The 24,429-nt window shown below is 33.9% G+C and overlaps 1 protein-coding gene across 9 annotated transcripts in view; it reads right to left on the bottom strand.

The window, feature by feature from the left end:
• ZNF280D (zinc finger protein 280D) overlaps window positions 1-24,429 on the bottom strand; it is a 247,229-nt gene that overhangs the window by 63,309 nt on the left and 159,491 nt on the right. For all 9 annotated transcript variants that reach the window (XR_006293287.1, XM_043555352.1, XM_043555349.1 and 6 more), the window contains 7 exons: window positions 19,685-19,908; window positions 15,913-16,070; window positions 15,111-15,211; window positions 13,985-14,131; window positions 8,437-8,571; window positions 6,310-6,617; window positions 5,703-5,843 (listed from right to left, as the gene is read on the bottom strand). Coding sequence is in view for 8 of the 9 variants with exons in the window: in XM_043555352.1 (XP_043411287.1) it covers window positions 5,703-5,843; window positions 6,310-6,617; window positions 8,437-8,571; window positions 13,985-14,131; window positions 15,111-15,211; window positions 15,913-16,070; window positions 19,685-19,908 (1,214 nt within the window). In the remaining variant the exon portion in view is untranslated. The remainder of the gene's footprint in view (window positions 1-5,702; window positions 5,844-6,309; window positions 6,618-8,436; window positions 8,572-13,984; window positions 14,132-15,110; window positions 15,212-15,912; window positions 16,071-19,684; window positions 19,909-24,429) is intronic.

The following is a 24,429-nucleotide window of genomic DNA, read 5'->3' as shown; positions in this document are numbered from 1 at the left end:
GAAATTGAATCCGTAATCAAAAATCTCCCAATAAACAAGAGTCCAGGGCCACATGGCTTCCCAGGGGAATTCTACAAAACACTTAAAAAAGAGTTAATAGCTATTCTTTTGAAGCTGCTATAAAAATAGATATGGAAAGAAAACTTCCAAACGCATTCTATGAGGCTAGCATTACCTTGATTCCAAAACCAAAGACCCCACTAAAAAGGAGAATTACAGACCAATTTCCCTGATGAACACAGATACAAAAATTCTCAGCAAGATACTAGTAAACCGAATGCAACCACAATTTAAAAGAATTAGTAGCCATAATCAAGTCGGATTTATTCCTGGGCTGCAGGGTTCAATATTCACAAATAAAACACAGTGATGCATCACATTAATGAAAGAAAGGATAAGAACCACATGACGCTCTGGATACAGAAAAAAGCATTTGACAAAATACAGCATCCTTTCATGGTAAAAACCAGAAATAGAAAAACAGAAAAAATAGAAAGTAGGTATATAAAGGCCACATATGAAAGACCCACCACTAATATCATCCTCAATGTGGAAAAACCAGAGCTTTCCCCCTAAGGTCAGGAACATGACAGGGATGTCTACTCTCACCACTTTGTTCAACATAGTGCTGGAAGTCCTAGCCTAAGCAATCAGACAACAAAAAGAAAAAGAAGGCATCCAAATCGGCAAGGAAGAAGTCAAACTTTCACTCTTTGCAGATGACATGATATTCTACATGGAAAACCTCAAAGACTCCACCAAAAAACTGCTAGAACTGATACATGAATTCAGCAAAGTCGCAGGTTATAATATCAACATACAGAAATTGGCTGCATTTCTATACACCAATAATGAAACAGCAGAAAGAGAAATCAAGGAATCAACCCAATTTACAACTGCACCAAAAACCATAAAATACCTAGGAGTGAAAACTATACAAAGCTTATGAAAGAAACTGAAGAAGATACAAAGAAATGGAAAACATTCCATGCTCATGGACTGGAAGAACAAATACTGTTAAGATGTCTATAGTACCCAAAGCAATCTACACATTCAGTGCGTTCCCTATCAAAATAACACCATCATTCTTCACAGAGTTAGAACAAACAATTATAAATTTGTATGGAACCAGAAAATACAAAATAGCCAAAGTAATGTTGAAAAAGAAAACCAAAGCTGGAGGCATCCCAATTCTGAACTTCAAGCCATATTACAAAACTATAATCATCAAGACAGAAAGGTATTGGAACAAAAACAGACACATAGATCAATGGAATAGAACAGAGAACCCAGGAATGGACCCACAAATGTATGCCAACTAATCTTTGACAAAGCAGAGAAGAACATCCAATGGAAAAAAGACAGTCACTTCAGCAAATGGTGTTGGGAAAAATGGACAGAGACATGTAGAAGAATGAATATGGACCACTTTCTTATACCATAAACAAAAATAAACTCAAAATGGATGAAAGACCAAAATGTGAGACAGGAAACCAACAAAATCCTTCAGGAGAAAACAGGCAGCAACCTCTTTGACCTTAGCCACAGCAACTTCTTACTAGACATGTCTCTGGAGGCAAGAGAAACAAAAGCAAAAATGAACTATTGGGACCTCATCAAAACAAAAAGCTTCTGCACAGCATAAAAAACAATCAACAAAACTAAAAGAAAACTAATACACAAATGACATATTGGATAAAGGGTTAGTACCCAAAATCTATAAAGAACTTCTCAAACTCAACATCTAAAAAACAAATAATCCAGTGAAGAAATGGGCAAAAAAATGAACAGATACTTCTCCAAAGAAGACTTCCACCGGGCAAACAGACACATGAAAAGATGCTCAACATCACTCTTTATCAGGGAAATACAAATCAAAACCACAATGAGATACCACCTCACACCTGTCAGAATGATTAAATGAACAACTCAGGAAACAAAGATGTCAGCAAGGATGTAGAGAAAGGGGAACGCTTTTGTACTGTTGGTGGGAATTGGTGCAAATTGGTGCAGTCACCCTAGAAAACAGTATGGAAGTTCCTCAAAAAATTAAAAACGGAGCTATTCTATGACCCAGCAATTTTGCTAGTAGGTATTTTTCCAGAGGATACAAAAATGCTGATTTGAAGGGGCACATGCACCCCAATATTTATAGCAGCACTATTAACAATAGTCAAATTATGGAAAGAGCCCAAATGTCCATTGACTGATGAACGGAATAAAATGTGGTATATGGGGCACCTGGGTGGCTCAGTCGGTTGGGCGTCCAACTTTGACTCAGGTCATGATCTCACAGTTCGTGGGTTCAAGCCCCGCATCAGGCTCTGTGCTGACAGCTTGTAGTCTGCTTCAAATTCTGTGTCTCCCTCTCTCTCTCTCTCTCTGCCCCTCCCCAGCCTGCTCTCTCTCTCAAAAAATAAATTAAAAAAACAATTTAAAAATTAAAAAAAAAAAAAGATGTGGTATATTGTGATCCAAAAGAATGAAATCTTGCCATTTGTGACAATGTGGAACTATAGTATATTATGCTAAGGGAAAAAAGTCAGGCAGAGAAAGACAAATATCCTATGATTTCACTCACATGTGGAATTTAAAGAAACAAAACAGATAAACATAGGGCAAAGGAAGGAAAAATAAGATAAAAACAGAGAGGGAGGCAAACCATAAGAGACTTACATACAGAGAACAAACTGAAAGTTGTTGGAGGGATGATGGGTTGGGGAATGGATTAAATGGGTGATGCGTATTGAGGAGGGCACTTGTTGGGATGAGCACTGGGTGTTATATGTGAGAGATGAATCACTAAATTCTACTCCTGAAACCATTATTACACTACACGTTAACTAACTTGGGTTTAAATACAATTAAAAAAAAAACAGAAAATATTTTCAAATTTGGCCCCCTACAAGTTTTGGGCAGAATTAAAGCCCTATTTGGGAAACCATGTATTTATTTGTCACAGGAAGAAGAGACATTCCACACAGAGGTATACTGAGGAAAAGGATGCCTGAGCCTGGTTTAGAGGAAATGGAACATAGGTGTGGACCATTGTAGTAGCTGGTAGGCAAAGTGGCAGAATGCAAAAAAGGGAGTCTCAAAAATCATGATGAGCACAGTGGCCAATCAAAATGATATCTTGAAAGAGTATTTGGGTGGTAGTCATGTGAATTCTGGACAGATGATAAAGGTTGGATCATTTGTGTTCTTTTGAGACGCTAGTGAGTCAAAGGTAAAAATACATCTAAAATAATTAGAAATATAGAGTTGGACCTCAGGAAGACTAAGGATTAAAATTGGAAGATTTAGAGTTGAAAGGTAAAAGTGACAGTGGTTAAGTTACCAAGAAAGCAAATGTAAAGAAGATGAGTTAAAGGAAGAAAAGACAATGAAATAGAGGAGTAGCCAAAAAGGAAGAAGAAAGATAGTGGTAATAATTTAACAGAAGCTGAAGAGAATACTCTCAAAAGTGAGTGATGACGTCAAATACTCTAAAGAAGTCATGGAGTAATACGAGTGAAAAAATAAATAAACATGGTGATAAATAAAGACAAATAATCTTTTAAAGTGTCAGTGTCAGTTGGTACAGTGGGATGAGTTAAAAGGTAGAGAAATGAATCATAAATACGCTAGTAAACACTTCTTACAAATATTCATGGTAAGAGGAAGACAAAAAATAAGGATAGTAAGCAGTAGGGACAAACTTCCATCCAAAAAAAAAAAAAAGTACCTGAAAATGTTTATAAGCAAAAGAAATCTGGGAGAGAGAAGAGATGAAGTTGCAAGTTAACTGAACAAGACTGTGGAAGAACTAGAAGTCTGGAGAAGTGGAACATATCTGATTTCTGAGATCAATGACTAGATAAAAGTAACAAGAAAAAAATTTGAGGTTTTTAAAGATTAGTTAAAAGGATGACTTCCAACTGAGTACTTACTAGTAGGCCAGGTTAAAAACTAAGAGACTAAAATAAAATCTTTAGAATACATAAAAAGTTTAAATAAACATTGTAGATAAAAATAAAGAAGTATTGAAAGAGAGAGAGACATGGGCACCTGAGTGGCTCAGTCGGTTGAGCATCCGACTTCAGCTCAGGTCATGATCTCGCGGTTCGTGAGTTCAAGCCCCACATTGGGCTCTGTGCTGACAGCTCAGAGCCTGGAGCCTGCTTCGGATTTTGTGTCTCCCTCTCTCTCTGCCCTTCCCAATCTCTCTCTCTATCAAAGATAAATAAACATTAAAAATTTAACAAAGAAAGGAAGGAAGGAAGGAAGGAAGGAAGGAAGGAAGGAAGAAAGAAAGAAAGAAAGAAAGAAAGAAAGAAAGAAAGAAAGAAAGAAAGAAGGAAAGAAAGATTTTAAATAAAAATATAGGACCCAAAGTTAAAGACTACAAAGTCAAACTTGATTGAATCAAATGCTGGTGAGTAGTCCAGAACTCAGCATAAACTTCAGGAGAGTAAGATGTCCGAGTCTCATGTTGGCCTTTATGCCAAGTGAGATGACTAAAAATGTAAAGGATTTTAAAACAAAAACAAAGCAGCAATCAAAACAGATGACCCTGCAAATGAAATGGACTATAAAGTTAAATAGGTGCTGTTAGAATGAAAAAACGAGTCAAAGCTCCTTAAAGTCACAGGGTAACAGGAACTGGAAAGAAATGAACAGTGGCTATGATGAATGATGTAAGAAAGGGGGTACAAGAACTTAAAAGCTGATGTGAAGCACTGGCCATGAAGAAGTCCAGGTCCCATGAGGTCAAGCTAATTAATCATCAAAGGGGGGTGGGGGGGGGGAAGTGGGAGACAGGTGCTAAAACCATCAAGAAAGGTGGATGAATCCTTGAAAAGAGTGGCTGATAAATGACCAGAAAGTAACATAGAGGACATTTTATGATTTGTAAGAAAATCACTTTTATTAGTTATACTTCAATTCTAACTTAAAAAAAAAAAATGGAACAACTTCACTTTGAATAATCAAGCTAACTGCTCTATATCAAAACAATTTTTGACTATTCTTAAAAAAATAGAAATCCATCCTAAGGGATGCCCCTATTAATGAGACAAAAATGAAAGCAATGTGAGCTGTGAATACTTTCTCTGCATAGAGTAAATATTGGGTACTCAAAAGCCCAAGTAGAATGAATCAATAAAAAGGAGTTCCAACAGTGGCCTTGTGACTGGAATAACGTCTCATTTCACAAAATGAATACAAGAAGATGGTTGATGGATAGATGTACTGCTAAGACAATGGATTACAGACAAGGAGAGAGAGAGAAATAAGACTCAATAAGGCTCCTAACATCACCCTTGAGTCTCTCAAAGTGATTGCTTTAAAAAGAATAATATTCATGAGAGTACATGTTTTGTAAATTTGTTTGGTAAATACATTTAAAACATTTGACCTTTTATATTTGAAAGTGACCATTTTTAAAAATTCTATAGGAAAAAAAAATACCCATAGAGAAATCATTTCCCTAACAAACCTATCCTTATTTCATTAGTCTATCCATTCATAAAAGTTTAGTTCCAGTAATTTTGAGTTACTATGCTGGGAAAATAGTATATGAGGCATTACCCTAAAAGTTCCCTATTGCTAGATGTTTAGGTTCGAAGAGAAAAATTGGCTTCTAAAAGGATAACTGTTTTACAGTGAACTTGCTGAACTATAATTGTAATTGGTAATTACAGATGTTTAACTCATCTTACCTCATCATATGATTTACATAGGCTTTGCTACAGCTAGTGTTGTATCTGCAAAAACTACAATGGACATACGTAGGAAAGTGGTTTGCAAAATCTTTTATTTCGGAACAACACTCAATGCACTTGTGAACTCCCCGACGATACCTTATGGAGATATAAAGAAAATGATATATATTTTAAAATAAAAATAATAAGGGAGGGCCTTATTAATATTCTGTTAATAGAGGCCAGTGTGTTTAAATTAACGTGTAAACAGAGAGTTGTAATTTGAAGAATTTGTTATGGAACAACAGCTGTAATAAGTGTAAGCAATTTAACATAAGTCAATATTTTTCACTGGCATAAAAGGGATCAAATTAAGCAATACAAACATCACAAGACATAAGCACAACATATAATACCAGTATAATAAGTGAATATTATAAAAAAAAATAGTAATTCAAGTACTGTTCAATAGTTGTAAAAAAATACCTTTTTATTATTTTCTTGGCCTTTACGTCATAGTGATAGCATATAAATGTATAAGAGATATGTGTAATAAGGTAAATTTATATTAAAGTTTTTATACTTAAGATTAAATTAGAACTATATATGAGGAATAAAAGATTACCTTAAGTTCCTCAATGCTGTATTGACTTTACTTTTTTTATTGCTACTAGCCAATGTGCTTTGTTTCTTTTGTATATTAGAGATTTTTGATTTATATTTAGATTTACTTCCATTAGGCTTACTTGCATTAGGTTTATTTGTATTGGGTTTAGTTGTATTAGGTTTGGTTGTGTTAGATTTTGTGGGAATTTTAGCAGTTATATTTTTAGTCCTTGGAGGTGAGAGCTGAAGAGTAGAAGTGCTTGCACTAATGGAAGATGTAGTTGAAGATCCTGACTGAAGAGGTCCAACTGAAGCTCGAATAGTAACCTACAAAAATGGAGATAATATTTGCTTTAGAAAATTAATCATGGCATTAACATTAAAATATCACTGTGTAATAAAAAGTTAAACATCAAGTATTTGGAAAGGGCAAGTATAAACTAAAATTAGATTAAGTCTTCCATTTATTCTAGATTTTCATACCAATTAAATTAAACTTGATATTCATTCACTTTCAGTACTACATTTTTTTGTATTGATATCAGTTATGTTAACAGTTATTAATGCATAATTAGGAGTTAATGCAAATTATAAGACTATTAAAAAAGAACACATTACATAGCTATTTTTATGCTCTCCTATAACTAAAATAATTCATAAACATAGACATCAAAATTTAAATCTCAAAATCTGAAAAATAATTCTAGAAAGGCCTGTATTATCCCTCAACAACTATACAACAAACAGATCTACAGTAAACATGACCTCCTCTTTTCAGGTGCTCATTAGGCAGGATTTATGTATACAATGGTTAGGGAGACGTTACATTAATTCATTATACTATATGGAAAGTTTAATTGTATTTAGAATTTCCTTAAAGGAAACTAATATAAAGCTTATCACTTAGTATCCAGAAATTATATTTGTTGACTGACAATGAAAAACAATTGCCTACCAACATTCTTGTTAATCATTTGACTATACTTCTCCCATGTATTGGAGGAAGTCCTATGAAATACATGTATTTTGGTATCACACAAAAGCACTGGACTAGGAATCAAAAGACCTGAGGTTAAATTTCATACCATGCCTTCCTAGCCATGTGACCTTAAGTAAGTAACTTATCCTCTTCTTTATCTATAATATAGGGCAATAACTACCTTGTCTTCCTCACTGGATTGCTGTATGGATTAAATAACAATGTATGAAAAAGCATATCAAAAGCCTAATTCTAAGGTGCTATAAAAACATTTAGTATCATTATTAATATTATTACTATTATTATTAATAAGGGAAAATATGAGAGAGGACTGCACTGCTTACATTAGTGTTCTGCATGTCTAGTCCCAGCATGGAATGAATGGATTGTAGGGATGCTGGATAGCTTCTCTTGCTCTAGGTCTTCAGAGCATGGCTTTATATTGTTTTAGTTAATTCAAATAACAGACATACCCACATTCAAAGGTAAGTACCCAAAGCCAAATATAAATGTTTTGGGGATTATTTCACTTTGGATTATCCATGCCTCTGTTTCCCTCCACTGGAGCAAATATTCAAGAGCTGACTGTATATAAAGAAGTCAGAGAAAACAGAGGTATATAAGGCAAAAAGGGAAAAGTAAATTACAATCATCAGTATGCAGTCAGACATGTTGTTTGCTCATTTAAAACATAATGCTATCCAGCAGCAGAACTTGCTTCTCTGAGGAGACTCAGTAACAACAACTTCAATAAACATCTGAGAACCTATGGCATTCGATGCACTATGCCAGATGCTGAGGACACAAAGATAAAACATGACTCTCGATCTCAAGCATCTTATAGTTAAGCAGATAAAAGTGAAATATACACTGCCAACTGGAATAGCTCAGAAATAGCCTGTATGATATTGACACAACCCACTGACCCAGGGAACAGTTAATCTAGTTGCATTTTTTAAAAAGGAATATCACTCTAGCACAGCACACACCACTGACCATAAAACAATGGTCAGAAGGTTTCTTTTCTAGATATAAGAATGATAAAACTTAAAGTTTTAACAAAAATCAGAAATCATTTTTAAGTATTACATTCAATAGGTAAAAGGAGGCAGGAGTTAATTTCTATTATCATACAAAATGTTAAAAATACAACACATTTAAACTCACTTTTGTTCCAGGAGGCAATCCTTCTAGTTGTTTAGGTTTTATAAATGTTCTATGATGCTGAGTCTTGTGATCCATTTTCTCTTTGCATGTCAAAAACTGCAGTCTGCATTTTGTACAACGATGTATTCCTTTTTTCTGTTTAAAAAAAAAAACAGAAAAAGGGAGGAAAAATAATTTTTACAACCACAAATGCTGTGTCCTGAAACCGCTCTGATTCAATTTTAGTGATACCTAAATAATTCTAAAAGTAGTATTTTACATCTCCCATATAAATAGCAAAATTTTATTTCATTTTTAAAAGCACTTTGTATTAGTATTTATGTTCCAAAAATGTCTATTACTATATAGACATTGAACATAAAAGATCTATCAGTAGGTTCTAATGAAAGTTCTCTCAATAGTGGTGTGAAAGCTCTTCTAATTACAATTTTAAAGTATTTAGACACATGATATGGTTAAAATGAGCCATACTATATTTTTACCTTAGAAAAAGGTAAATTCTTTTTAATTTTTGCTATTTCCAGTTGGTTGACAAGTTGGCAAAATAAAGTCAAATACTTAACCAGACATTTCAAAGAAGGTCACTATAGAAATGGTTATATAAAGCAGTCTAATATAACTTTCTGCACTGATGAGAATGTTGTATAGCTACACTGACCAGGATGGTAGCCACTACAACATATGGTTATCGAGCACCTGAAATGTGCCAAGTGCAACTGAATTTTTAATTTCATCTAATTAATTTTAGCTTGAATAGCCACAATGACTGCACAGTATTGATGCAGAGGCATAAATCAGAACTACTACTCTCCATCTACTTACTGATTGAGATCTCTTGAGTAAGTCCCTCTTGAAACTCAATCCTGTTACTATTCTACAGCTGGAAAACAGGACCCAAAAAAATCTAAATCACTTTCCCATAACTAGTTACTGACGTTGCCAGACTGCTGATCCAGTGTTCTTTCTACTATATATCAACTACAATCTTAACTATATGCTCTCATTAATTTAGAAATGATACATGTGTGTGTGTATATATACACAAACTTTAATACATAAATATAAAAGAATGTTTTCTCAAAACTATAATCTGCCAGATAGATCACTATTTCCATTTTAATACACTCACTCATTTATAAAATTCAAACAAGGTAATATATACTAAGAAGTACCTGGCACAATTACTAGCACACAGCAGGGATTTCATAAATCAAAGCTCTTTACAAAATTCAAAGTAATGTATAAATATAATGTGTTTGTATTACTATTCTAGCTGCTTCTTAAGACTATTTTAGAAATGTGGTGAATTGGATTATATCATAGATACAGGCAATTTTTGAAAATTCATTTATATGTGCTGAAGGAAGAGGAGGAGGAAAAAGAGAAAACTTGGCCAAGAAACAGATACCAAGACAAAAGGACAGAAAGTTACTTCTCCAGAATCCAATTCCCAGAAATCTTTTCCCTATCTGTAATCACTGCCCAGGTTACCTCATCCAGTTTCAAGGCTTTAAATACTACCTATCCGGCTGTCTACTAGACACCACTACCTGATAGCTAATATGTATCTCAAATCAACATGGACAAAGTTGAATTCTGGATTTTTCTCCCTAACTCCTTGCCCCCCCCCCCAACATCTGTTCTTTTCTCACTCTTTCCCCTATGACAGTGTATGAAAATTATACTCTTATAGCTGGTTAGGACAAAAAAATCAGTAACTCACTCACACATCTTATAACTAACACACTAATAAAACCTGTCAGCTCTACCTTCAAAACCTTTCATAATCTTTCCACCCCTCATTACCTCTAACCATTGCTACCAAGCCAATCACCTGGACTACTATAATAATCTCCTACCTTCCTGTCATGTTCTTTCCTCCGTATGGTCTATTCTCCCCCTAGCTGCTAATGATCTTAAAACATGGTAGATCTTTCTTCACATGCTAAAATGCTCCCATGGCTTTCCCAAGTCCTATTTCTGGTTTACAAGGCTCTACATAAACTAGCCTGCATTCTACTGTTAGGCTCTTACCTCTTACTTCTCTTTCTCTTTTTAGTTTACTCTGCTCTAGCAACAACTGTCCTCTGATGTTTTTTGAGTGTCCCATGTATGCATTCACTTCACTGTATGTTTCCTCTCCCAGACTTCTACGTGGCTTATTCTTTTATTTCCTTCAGAGAGGCTCACATTTTACCACAATATATACATAACAGCAACCATTCCTCCACTCCCAACACCTCTCTGGCACTCTCCATCTTCCACATTTTCCTTCCACAGTACTATCACCAGCTAGCATGCATATACATTCAAACATAAACACACATATATTTATCTTTCTCCACTATAATTCAAATTCCAGAGAGCTTAGACTTTGTTTTCTTCACTGCTATATAATAACCAAAACAGCTCCTGGCACATAGTAAGGCACTCAGTAAATATTTGTTAAGTAAATGGATAGTGAGGCGGAAAGCAAGAGACTGACAGAGAAAGTACATATGAGAAGTACAATTTAACTAGTTCAAAACATCTGCCATTCCATTCAATGAACATTTGTCCAGAATCATGAGATAGAATACATTAAACTACTATTCCCTTAGTTGGACCCAAGTCTTGCATGTGTTTCTTGTGTATGTATGCATTTCAATGTGATAAGAGTGATAAAGAAAACAGTGCATTTTTCAGTAACATCATGTTCAATCAAAGAAATGGTGATCTATTCCAAGGATAGAGAACTAATTATTGGTGTTGAACTTTTTGATACACATACCACATTGTTTGAGAAGCTTAAAGGATATAAGAGTGATTCTGACTATATGTTATTTCTACCCTTAGATCTAATGCCAATGTGAAATCTGGCTCTGTGATACAGTAGTAAAAGCCTGGGCTCTGAGGTCAAATTTTAATTCTGCTTTTTATTAGGTAATAAGGCATTGAGCTAGTTACTTTCTCTAAAACTTTGTTTCCTCATCTATCAGTTAGAAATAATAATATACATATGTGATTGTGAGGATTAAATGTGATAATGTTTGTAAAGCACCTGCTGCTGCCATAAGGTAAGTGATGGCATGTGGCATATGTTAACTGCTTAACATTTTTATTAAAGATCTAATGAGCATATTTAACACATCCAAAATCACATATTATTTCTTAAAAGTCATACAAACTGGATTCTTAGCTCTAAAATCCCGAGACTTAATAACAAAACTACTTAAAAAAAAGTCACAACCAAAGTCTTCGAAGACAATAAAATGAACCAGAGTCAACAATTCTTATTGTCTAATATCACACTAATAACGTCACCTCAATTAAAAGTTTATAGTCCTGCTCAACTGTGGTGTCCTAGCCTTTGTAAATAATTAAACAAACTGTAAATACCTTCAAGGATGTTGATGATCCTTATTAATAGATTTCTCCCCTCTTTACTGATGACTGCCTGCCTCCTGAGTATTCCATATAAACCAAAGAAAACTGGGCACCAACAGCAAGTTAAGACATAAAACTCAGTTTATAAAAACCTTATAAATCACATAGCCCACATAGTGGACCCACACATCTCTTTCATAATTATCATTCTTCCCACATCTACATCTCACTCTGGAGCTTAGGAAAGCATGTGGGGAAAATTATGTTAAAACTCCCATAATGAAATAGCACTTCTGTTTTATATCTCATTCTCCCATTAAAAATTAAAGGCCAAAGGCGAAATAAAGAGTACCAAAAATGGTGTTTCCAAAATTCTATTCTTCAAAAAAATGTTAATAGGTATTATGCAAATAAAGGGGTTAGTGGCCAAAAAAGTTTGGGGACTAATGCATACTATACCCCTTGCTTGGAAATTCACAAAGTTCACTGGCATATAAAAATTTCTGAGAAGTCCTATTTTAAAAAACAGACAACCAAACTGTTTAATATTGTAAATCTGGGCATTTACCAAATTTATTTACCAGTAACAATTTGGGGGGAAACATCTATTAACATCTGCTGGGACACTGTTGAGGAAACCTAGACTAGAAAGATCTTGCCAAAACTTCTCCAAGAGGAATATGATCCTAGTCACAACATAGGTGATACTAAATTCAATTGGATAAAGAAGATGTGGTACACACACACACACACACACACACACACACACACACACACTCAATGGAATGTTACTCAGCCATAAAAAAGAATGAAATCTTGCCATTTGCAATGACATGGATGGAGCTAGAGAGTATTATGCTAAGCAAAATAAGACAGAGAAAGACAAATATTATTTCACTCAGATGTGGAATTTAAGAAAGAAAACAACTGAACATAGGGGGAAAAAAGGGGAGGCAAAGCAAGAAACAGACTCCTAACTATAGAGAACAAACTGATGGTTATCAGAGGTAAGCAATGTTCTAAGAGGTGAGGTGTGGATGGGGGGATGGGTTTGACAGGTGATGGGGATTAAGGAGGGCACCTGTGATGAGCACCAGGTGTTGTATGTAAGTGCTGAATCACCAAATTCTAAATTTGATACTAATATTACACTGTATGTTAACTAACTGGAATTTAAATGAAAATGTAAAAAAAAATTCACTTGGAAATTCTACTTTTATGATCTTTCCCAGTTAAAAACCACAAGTTGATTTCATGATTGTCTCATGACTAGAACTGAAAGCAAAGTGAGCACCAATCAGCGTGCCAACTTCATCAATAATAAGAAAATGTAATGAGCTGATTAGGGAGGTGGCAAAACTTGATTGCATGATCAGATTCAGTAAGCCCAGTGACTTCTCATTTTGGCAAAGGCACTGTTGTTGCTCTTTCAAGCACTTAAGAACAGGATCAGTGTTACATAAAGGTTTTCAACCCAAACAAGGGTGGTTTAATTGCTTCAGGAAAAGAACCAGTAAGTATTAACACCAGAATTCAAGAGAAGGGTATAAGTGCTAATATTGGGTCCCAAAAATTACATAGCAGAACTAACATAAGTCATCCATAAAACAAGTGATGGCCTAAATACAGTTCTTTGGTAGAGTTCATGTACCAAGCAGTGTCATTACTGTTTCCTTTATCAGTGGCAGCTATAAAACACCACTTCTGGTCAATGATAACAACATGTATTCTCATAATAAGGGGGCTAAAAAGTGGAAATAGGTTGGAAGAGAAAATGGAAAACAAGATTATGAGTCCTCAATGTTTTCTCAGTGCTAAGAAACCACTTTCAAAATCATTCCCACACCTGATAACTACCTTCAAAATCATTCCTATATCCACTCTTGGGCTCTGAAATATCCAATCGTTTGAATACTCCACTCATCTCTCCTTTTTTTCCTTCAATCCTAGGTTTCTGATTTCCAGCTATCTTTCAGAATTTTCACTTATGGGCTACAACATCACCAGAAAGGAAGCAAGGAAAAGAAGTGAAAGTTTCACAAGTAACTCAGCATAAATCAAAATTAATCATGTCATTTGAAATAACCTTGCTTTCCTGTAGAACAAATCTCACCAATGTTCTCAGTAATAACCTATCTTTTTGCTAAAATAACATGAACAAATAAGAACTGGTAAATCTCACCTGATGCTTCATATAATGATGCATGTAGGGTGTTGCAATTTTAATAACTTTGAGGCAAAATGGACATAGCAAGTTCTTAGTGTTTTCATGGGATGTTCTAAAATGAGTTTCCACATCAGAAAATGATGATGATCTATAATTGCAAACCTACAAATAAAGAAGGTTTAGTTTAACTTGAAAATGTATAATGATATGCAAAGTATCAATTACAAAGTAACAATGATAGGTCATTTGTTTAGAAGAACATAAGGTGCTATTAGAATCCCATTAATACAAGCAGTGAAAGATAATCTTTGAGAGAGAAAAGTTATCTTTCAAAGTTTAGGGATAGCTCCCAAAACATAACTAGATTCCCTTATTTTTATCAGCTCTTTTTAATTATCATTCCCATCTTGACTTGAATTTTCAAGCTTTAACACCTCCTGTCCTACAAAGTTTTTTTCTGCTACATAAAACAGCACTTTCCTTTAGAGTATACATGGCTTCCAGGCTATGACATTGGCAATATATTTTTATCTTCTTTTTCTATTTCTTCAAATTCTGAAAAATTACTAATCCCAAAGCATTTGGTAGAGTTCTCTGTAAGTAGAAGCATTTCATATTTCCCTTGTATGCCTACATCTTCCCTATATAGTAAGCTAAGTCTCTACATTTGTCTGTTAGCCATTGGGCTTTTCTTTGTCCAATCGGGAGTGGGTAAAAATGGCCTGTGGGCCAATTTCAACTCTCTACTGATCCCCACATACAATGCATAAGTTATACCAAAGGTTTTTAAATTAATAAATAGTTTACAAAAGGAATTTTAATTTTAGTAACCAATTTTATTTCATGACCCATAAAAATTATATGAAATTCAGATTCCAGTGTCCATAGATAAAGTTTAAATAAACACAGCCAGATCACATTCATTTACTTATTGTCTGTGGCTGCCTTTGTGCTACAATGACAGAGTTGATTAGTTACAACAGAGATTATATGACCCTGAAAGCCTGAATATTTATCACCTGGTGCTTTACAAAAAAAAAAAAATTTGCTGACCCCTGGCCCAAGAGGTTCAAATCTTATAATCAAAACAATAGAAAACAAACAAACCAAACACTAAGTACACAATAAAATATATGTATACCTGACAAATATATGGCATTTCACCGGGCTTATGATTGTCCTTCATATGTTGTAAAAGAATATGCTCTGTTTCAAATGATAATTCACAGATTTTGCAAATGGCTAAAAGTGGGGGGGGGGGGGGAAAGACATTACACCATTTTAAGATGCACACACACAGACAAACAGCAAATCATTATTTTGTATAACTGAAACTCTATCTCAATTATACCTCAGAAAAAAGTATCGTTACCAGGCAAACACAAATATGTATGAATAAAATTCATTTTATATATCTATATCAATAATAACAATAGTATTGGTGGTAGTGACAGACAGCAGCTATATAGTTTTTATTGGTGTGCCAAACACAGTTCTAAGTACTTTACTTATATTAGCTCATATAATTCTCATGACAGCATTATGAAACAGGTATTTCTATTATTCTCATTATTCAAATACCAAGTTGCCTAACATCACATAGTTGTATTAAAAGGCAGACCTGGGATTTGAACTCAAGCTATCTAGCTCCGAGATCTGTGACTTTATGACTGTAGTTGTTTTTTTCATTATTTTCATATTTTAAAACTATGATCTGAGGTTTTTAATTTAGTTCCCCACATATAATGCACAGGTTATTTACCTTAATGAATTATTTACAAGAGGGATTTTAATTTTAGTAACTAGTTTTAACAGTTAGAACTTTTTCAAATTTTGCCCCCAAATTCCAAAGTCTTTTTCTTAGTCTTATTTTCCTAACAAGCTTCTTAAGTTTTCTCAGAGTTACATTGTCAAAATTGATAATATCCAATACTGTAACTTACTAGAAAATTCATGAGGTGTATGTGTGCTTTCAATGTGACACTGCAGTTGAAATGGTGTGGGAAACTGACGGTAGCAATGCTGGCAGGTGGTGTGGTTTTCCCAGCTCTCACTGCTCTGCTTCTCAAGTTCCAAGTGGTGTTTCATGTGGTTCATAAACCTATAAATGATTGTCAACAGGTGCAAAAATTCAGATTTAAAAACACAAATGTAAAAAATAAGTATCTGAATCTAAATCTTAAAAATACAAATACATTACTCAAAAAAAAATCTCAAAAGCCTTAAAGTCTTCTAGAAAACTGTGTATTTTAAACAATCACTTTCATTAAGTGGCTAAATAAACATCTTTTCATCTTTGTTTTAAAAGAATTCATCAATGTAATTAATATGAAATTTCAATAATTTGCTCTAATTCTTAATCATTTCAGATTAAAATGTTTTTTTAAAGATAAAAAAAAGCAGTCTTTTTTTCCATACACAAATACTATTTACATTTTTAAATAAAATTTATTTACTTGAAAGGAAGGAAATAAAATACTTGAAAGGAAGGAAACACTACCACCAAAAGCAGCTATAGTCATGAGAGAAATCTCTTAAGGTTGTGAAGATATACAATAGATTCCAACTGTTTAAAAGACAAATTACTGGTATTTTTACTTGTGTCTTGGTTTCTAAATGCATGTAATAGCAATTTTAATGCCTACAATTACGAGAACCTTTTGTTTTATTTAATGATACCGGTTTACTGTTAGCACAGACCGTTCATTTTAACTTGCAGACTGTGCCCTTTGTAGGCAACGTCCATTTTTCAGTTTTACATTCTGCTATTTCAGCTTCCCTAAAAGGCTTCTTATGAGCAGGAACCATGACCTTCAACAGCAAAGAGTGCAATAAAACTGGGAACACCTATTTAAAAGAGCTTACTGAAGCTTTTTACTGAATTTGAAAGTAAAGTTATAACAATTTTTAGTCTGGGTCAACTATTAACAATTACTCACTTTGAGCCTGTAAAGAATCTAGAAAGTAAATGATAATGTTATTAATCTGGATAGCAGTCACCATGAAGGCTATAACGTTTATCTCTTTTTCACACCTCCACAATACTATTCTTAAATAGGTTATGGCACACTCTGAGGTATCTTTTTGTCCTCCTTTGGTTTTAACACCAGATCTACAAACACCTATAGAAAATCCTAGTCTTGGAATATTTATATAGAGAGCTATGGTCATAAGCCATTAAATTTTCACCTCACAACTTTAAGCAATTCAAGTGTATCTATATAAAATAATCTTTTAACTATCAAGCTTTCTCTCAATTATTATATGAGCCCCCATCAGGAACTCATGCTCTCAAACCAAACTATGGAAATGAGGGAAACAAAAAAACAAACTTCTTGCAAGATGTTCACAGAATAAAATAAACCTAACCGTTTTTGGTGACATTCAATGTAGGAAACAAAAGAAAAATACCACACCACAGTATGTTGATGAGGCAGAGAAAAAAAATCTATAGCTATCAAATTCTTACCATTCTCTACAAACATCAATTTGTCTTCCCAATTTTTACTGTTAAAATATTATTTAACACATCTAACTCCTTTGGTTATGAAGTATTTACCATTAAGGTTACATTTACTCAACAATTAGTATTTTAAAAAATGCTCAATTCCTGGATGTTATAAGTGCTGTTTGCTTAAAATTTCTAAATAATCTGGTACTCTAAAATGTATAACTACTCTACTGAAAAAAAATAATAAAAAAAGGAATTGTTAATTTTCGTATGTTTAATATTAAGTGGGCTAATCTGAAAGGAAAGGCAAAAGCTGTTGCTGAAATAACTTAATATCATATATGTAATATTTAAGTATAACAAGGAACTAAGTCAGTGAAACATATTTGTATGCATGCACCACATTTATTAACATGATTTTTCTGGTGTATTTTACTATTAAAGGGGTAATAATATGGAAATCAGTGACAGAATTATACTGTAATATTGTTTCAATGTTATATCAAAAAGTACAATATCTCACGGCCCCTGGGTGGCTCCGTCAGTTAAGCAACTGACTTCAGCTCAGGTCATGATCTCACAGTTCATGGGTTCCAGCCCCGCGTCAGGCTCTGTGCTGACAGCTCAGAGCCTGGAGCCTGCTTCAGATTCTGTGTTTCCCTCTCTCTCTCTGCCCCTCCCCCTCCTCATGCTCTGTCTCTAGGCTCTCAAAAATAAACAAACATTTAAAAAATTTTTTTAGGGGCGCCTGGGTGGCGCAGTCGGTTAAGCGTCCGACTTTAGCCAGGTCACGATCTCGCGGTCCGTGAGTTCGAGCCCCGCATCGGGCTCTGGGCTGATGGCTCAGAGCCTGGAGCCTGTTTCTGATTCTGTGTCTCCCTCTCTCTCTGCCCCTCCCCCGTTCACGCTCTGTCTCTCTCTGTCCCAAAAATAAATAAACGTTGAAAAAAAAATTTTTTTTATTTTTTTAAAAAAAATACAATATCCCTTCTGTTAAACTACTAGGACCATTAACTACTGATGGCTGTTAAAGTTTAATAAAAGGAGATAAAGAAAAGTGAAAACTCATATGAAATACATGAAGGAATTTGGAAACTATAAAACACCACCATAAACAAAGCTTTAATAACTGTTATAGGAGTATATCACAATGTATTTCAGGGTTTTTCTATATCCTTCTTTTTGACCTAAGAACTCACAGGAAAATGAAATAAATACTAGGTCCAGAAGTAACCTATTGGTACCTAAGAATGCTATTTACAAATAATAGTTATCAAGGGTAAACATAAAAAGGCATACATAGGTATGCTTGTATAAACACACACACACCAGTGATGTCTGCAACTTACTTGGAAATGTGTGAGAAAAAAATAGTTTGATATATGATATCAAATAGATGTATGATAAAGTACAGTAAAATGTTAATGGTAGAATCAAGGTGGTAAGTATACAAATATCTGCAGTAAAATTTTTAAAACTTTGTTGAATATCTGAAAATTTTTGTAATAAAATGAACAAACAACCTTACCTAATATAAATGTCAAGCTACATAACCGATGAAAATACCAATCAATATGTCTTGTTACTTTGTTCTTGTTATGTACTCATTAATAAGATGACAACTACTAATATGCCATGTAACACAAAGATTACAAAGTAAAGGTCATAAAATTTAAAGCATACAGGTATAAATCTTCAAAATTACACTGGAAATTAAATTTGTAATTTTTGAAGAGGTTAAATTTTGAAATCAAAGCCAACATGTTTCCTAGAACTGATATTTCTCTAAAGAAGATCACTTTTCCTGCAAGGTAAATGTTCCAAAAATTACAAATATGAATCGAAAGATCTGAGCATTAAATAAGATGAATATGGAAGAGGTCAAACTAGACAAAACATACTGAAGTGGTACTTCTTGTAAAGTGAAGAAAAATAAAATTCAAAAGCAGCTAAGAATGAAAATAATCTCATGAAAATTCCTAAAACCCTGATAATATAAGGGAAATGTTAATTTTCCCTTATTTGAAATAAAGTTTGTCTTTTCTTAAGTTATCTTAAAGAGACACAACTAAGTGGATCCAGGAGTCAACTCTGAATTATAAGAAAGAACAAGTTTTTCGACAGGACAATCTGCCTTTGTTCTTAGTAGAAAGTATTAAAATTACTTATCTAGAATGGCACAGAGAAATACAAGATAAAGATACAACATTTGTATCTTTAGCACTCCGATTTTCAAACACAAATAAAAATAAGTATTTACATACCTAATATTATTTTTAAGAATTTTCAAGCAACTGAAGCATTTAAAGGTTGTGTGAGTCTTCTGTTCTTCCTGAACATCTCCTTCATGTTTTCCATAATAAAAGTCATTAACTAACATGATCAATTTTCCTTTCTCTGAATCAACAGTCTTATTTTTACTTGCCGTACTTGAAAATTCTGTTTTAGCCAGTCCTAAAAAGTTATTTATCATGTCTGGACAACAGTACTGAAAGAGAAAAAACATAAGTCTTATTTAACACTTAAAAAAGACTGGACATCAAAAAACAACTGTATGTTTACAACAAGGCCAGACCATGTTAAAACTATGCTTGGTAAATATCTGGGAAAATATTCACCAAAAGTTTGTGGTACATACTCACATTCTAATAACAATAAATACCTATTATCTTAATAAACAACAACAAAAAATTTTTAAAGAAAAACTTTAAAATGAGAACTTGGCTACTGACATAATAATTTTTTTCCTTGCAATTTATCTTTTTGGATATAAATATTGAATAGTAACTTAAATGCTTAATTGAAACTAAAACTTATTCAGGGCGCCTGGTTGGCTGAGTGTCTGACTTTTGATTCAGCTCAGGTCACGATCTCAGGGTTGTGGGATTGAGCCCCACTTCAGGATCCATGCTGGACATGGAGTATGCTTAAGATTCATTCTCTCTCTCTCTCTCTCTCCCGCCCTCTGACACTCTCCCTCAACCAGTGCACATTCGCCCACTCTTAAATAAGTAAATTAAGTAAATAAATAAACAAACAAACCTTATTCATTTCACATTCATGTCAAGATAGAGCATAGAAAGGAAATGTAGGTTATATGCCATAATGTAGATGTTTCATTATCAAGTGATATACGAAATTTCATAATATCTAGTTAGAACTAAAAATTGAGTACAACTAATTTGCCATTGCCCAGACTCAAGATACTAGAAAATGTATGAGTTAAAAAAAAAAGCAGCAGTAGTAACACCCTGAAATCTAGAATGCTTAAATTTTTGAAGGGGAAATTTAGTTCCTCATGAGTAAACTCAAGATGTCACATAAACTGGTTCTAAAGTGGAATACTTTCATACATGAGCTTTTTTTTTACCCAACAAGATTTAACTAATTCATTTATTGTACATCATTTTCAGTTGTAGAATTTCTCCAGGGCAGTTTTTCTCAAAGGTCAGTCCAAAGAAGACCTACATTAGAAAAACCAGGAGTACTTGTCAAAATGCTAATTCCTGGGCCCACTTCAGATCCATAAACCACAATGTCTAGATACAGGGCCCAGAAATCCTTATTTTTCAACTAGCCACCCAGGTAATTCATTTATAATATAAACCAGCTGACTTAAACTCTTCGTAAATGTGTTACTTAGTAAATTAATAACAACATTAAAAAGTTTGAAACTCTAAACACAACTCTATTCCATTTCTAAGGTAACATCCATCTCTTCTTCTGCCACATTGAAATGTTAGATCACTGGTAAAATGTTCTGAATCACATGAGAAGCTGTTCCAAAACAGGCCTATAACATTTCCTTCAATTGCATTTATGCTTTTCATCTATCAGTTCTGAAACCTTTAAGAAAAAAAAACACCAAGAAAAAAAAATAAAATAGATCTATTTTAGATCTAAAAGAAAGGGGAAAAAATACTGAATAAAATGGGCCCCAAAACAATGACATAACTTGTGATTTAGGAGTTAAGGTTGCATCCATAAGTGAATTTAGGACAAATACATTAGGTCCTTAATACTACATGATCCTCTGTAGTCAACCACTCAGAATAAATACAGTTGAAATGAAACCACAATGAAAAGAGGGAAATGAGAAGGGTTTTCTCTATATGTTTCTAGATATTCCTTATGACACACATAAGAGCTGAACACTAGGTAAGTCAGGCTATTTCTAAGGACTTTTATAGGGCTAAGTTCCTTCTAAAACAGGCTGGTTTTGAATTTAAGGATAAATGCAGAAAAGGATAGTTCAGAGTAAATCCATCAGCATTATCAGAAAAAAACTCAAAATACATATCTTATTACAAGTGATGTGTACCATAGTATCATTTTGATAGATAGAACCGCTGACCTTAACTGCAATTTTACCATTGGAGTAATCTCAAACAATGGGAAAAATTATAATGCACAAAAATGATATATATGGAATAGTGTCCCTAATTAGAAATGTGGACAATCACATATATTCAAACAACAAACCTGGTTTTCAGACTGTAGGAGCTCTTGAGTCATATTTGAGATTCAATACTTTCCTGAAATCTACAAAATAAGTAGTCTATAGTAGAGTGTGTTACAAGGTGATATTTTTCAGAAACATCTAATTTGGTACACCCATAAGAGGTAAAGTTACCTTAATTACTCATAAATTACAATATACATAATAGATGATCAACCGCTTTCTGTGCCTCTATTTTTTCTTTTAAATAAAACAGGATCCGATTTTAAAAATAAATATTAAGTCTCAAAGTGTCTTTATTTTTTAGTATAGTTGTCATACAATGCTACATTAGTTTCATTCACAGTATCTTTTTTTTTTTCATTCACAGTATATTTTAAGCAATGTTTCAGATCCCTGTAAGACAGATGAGGAATAAATCACTGAAAACCAAGAATGGACAACCTAGTTCAGAAAATTTAGTAACTGAGAGAAAAGCACAGAATCCCACAGAAAATATCCAGAAGTCAAAAGGCAAGAAAGCAACTTAAATGAGAATTAGGCTTAGAAGGAAGGTTTTACAGGAGGATAGAAAAAGCTACGGATGGTATGGCTGAGGTATGGTCTAAGATCACCTGGTCATCTTTTATTCAGTCTAAAACCCTTTTGGTTCTAGCCCTTCACTGTAGCTCTAGGTTATCCCTTATTGTCCTCGGTTAGCCATTCGAAAGTATTAAACTTTAATGCCATACACTGTAATTTTAAACAGAAGATACCATCTTAGCACCATTTTCATCTTCAGTCCTCCCAGTAGATGGCCATGTGCTAGTGCTTTGTTAGTACCTAAATATTTAGGTAAGATTTTCAGAACAAAGACGGAGAGATGCTATTTTTAAATACTAAAATACAGAGGTGCCTGGGTGGCTCAGTTGGTTGAACGTCTGTCTTCGGGCTCAGGTGATGATTTCACAGTTTGTGAGTTCAAGCCCCCCGCAGGGTTCTGTGCTAATAGCTCAGAGCCTGGAGCCTGCTTCTGATTCTCTGTCTCCCTCTCTCTCTGCCCCTCCCCTGCTCAGACTCTCTCTCTCTCTCTGTCTCTAAGAAGTGAATTAACACTAAAAAAATATTTTAAATAAAAAAATAAATAGTAAATTAGAAGTTCCCATATGATCAGCCTACATAAGTCAACATTTCCCCCTTTTCCTAGGACTCATCCAAAGCCACAACAACCAAATTCTAAAAATTTCACTTTCATTGAAACTAAGAACCACATAAAATCCACAGACTCTACAACATATGACAGTACTACCCAAAGCAGCCAAGATCAGACAGAAGACATGCAGGTGGAAGTAGAACAGAGAAGTCAAAAGGACCCAATAGTAACAGATCTTAGAAAGTGTCAGCAAAAATTTGCTAAAGATGAAAAACACATCCTGAAGTGCAAAGCTATATCCTTTCTTCGCAAAAACAGGTGCAGATGCTGGGGCAAGTAGGATGACAGAAGTCCCTCAGACTTCATTTGGTACAGAGAAGTAGACAAGGCAATGATATAAAGTCAGACACACAACTCACATTTGCAGGAAACCTTCTGCCCAGCAAAGAGTTATTATATAAACCAGCTAATAGAATGTGAGATTATTATGGCAACCTTGGCTTCCCTAAAGGAGCTTTGTACAAAAGAGCTAGCCCAAGAAAATCCAACTTATTCTTCACTGTGATAGAAACTTACATCTAAACAAAAATACTTTAGGATAAAAGAAGGAAAACGTAAAATTCAGACAAAAACGCCATGGAGCAGATGCAGATGAAAACAGTGACCAAAATTTTTGTTGCAAATTTTAAAACCTTAATGACACAACTGTGTCTATTTGGAAGACCATAAAGCAAGAAGAGATGGCAAGACCAAAAAGACATTAAAAAGAGTGACAAAACTGAGGGAAAAGTAAGGAAATAAAATCAGAGAGATAAAGACAAATTAGACAACAGTGGTGAACAGGCATTGGAAAATAAAATGAAGGACACAGAGGTTAATAATAAGAAGAGGAAATAAAAAAAAATTAAGTGTTAAAAGAAGAAAATATTTATGCCAGACAAAGGACATCAAATGAATGCATATTGGACAACATTCTCCTCTCCCCTTCAAAAGGCAAAATAATTACATGGAATAAATATTTTTAAATATTAATCAAGAAAATTACACTAAAATAAATTCTCAAATCCCAACACTAAGTCATGTCATTATAAAATTATCAGTCTTCCAAAATAAAGAAATTCTATGGACTGCATGCAAAAAAGTCAAATCACTTACAAAGGGCAAAATAACTCAGGCTTATCCCAGATTTCTCAACAGCAACATTCAATATTGTAAAACAGGAGCACCACAAACAAGATCCTCAAAGTAGGATCCAACTTACTTTATATCTGGACAAACTGTCCTTTTGAGAATGGATAATCGAACTGTTTTGAATATGAAAGACATCAAAAAATGCTGTTCCCAGGCCATGTTTGAGGAAATTACTAGAGGATGAACTTCAGCCCAACAGATAACTAAAAACCATGACAAACAGACTG

The sequence above is a fragment of the Prionailurus bengalensis genome, chromosome B3 (genome assembly GCF_016509475.1).
Source record: "Prionailurus bengalensis isolate Pbe53 chromosome B3, Fcat_Pben_1.1_paternal_pri, whole genome shotgun sequence".
NCBI lineage: Eukaryota > Metazoa > Chordata > Mammalia > Carnivora > Felidae > Prionailurus > Prionailurus bengalensis.
The sequence above is the reverse complement of the archived record's forward strand: the minus strand, read 5'-3'. Positions and strand labels throughout refer to the sequence as shown.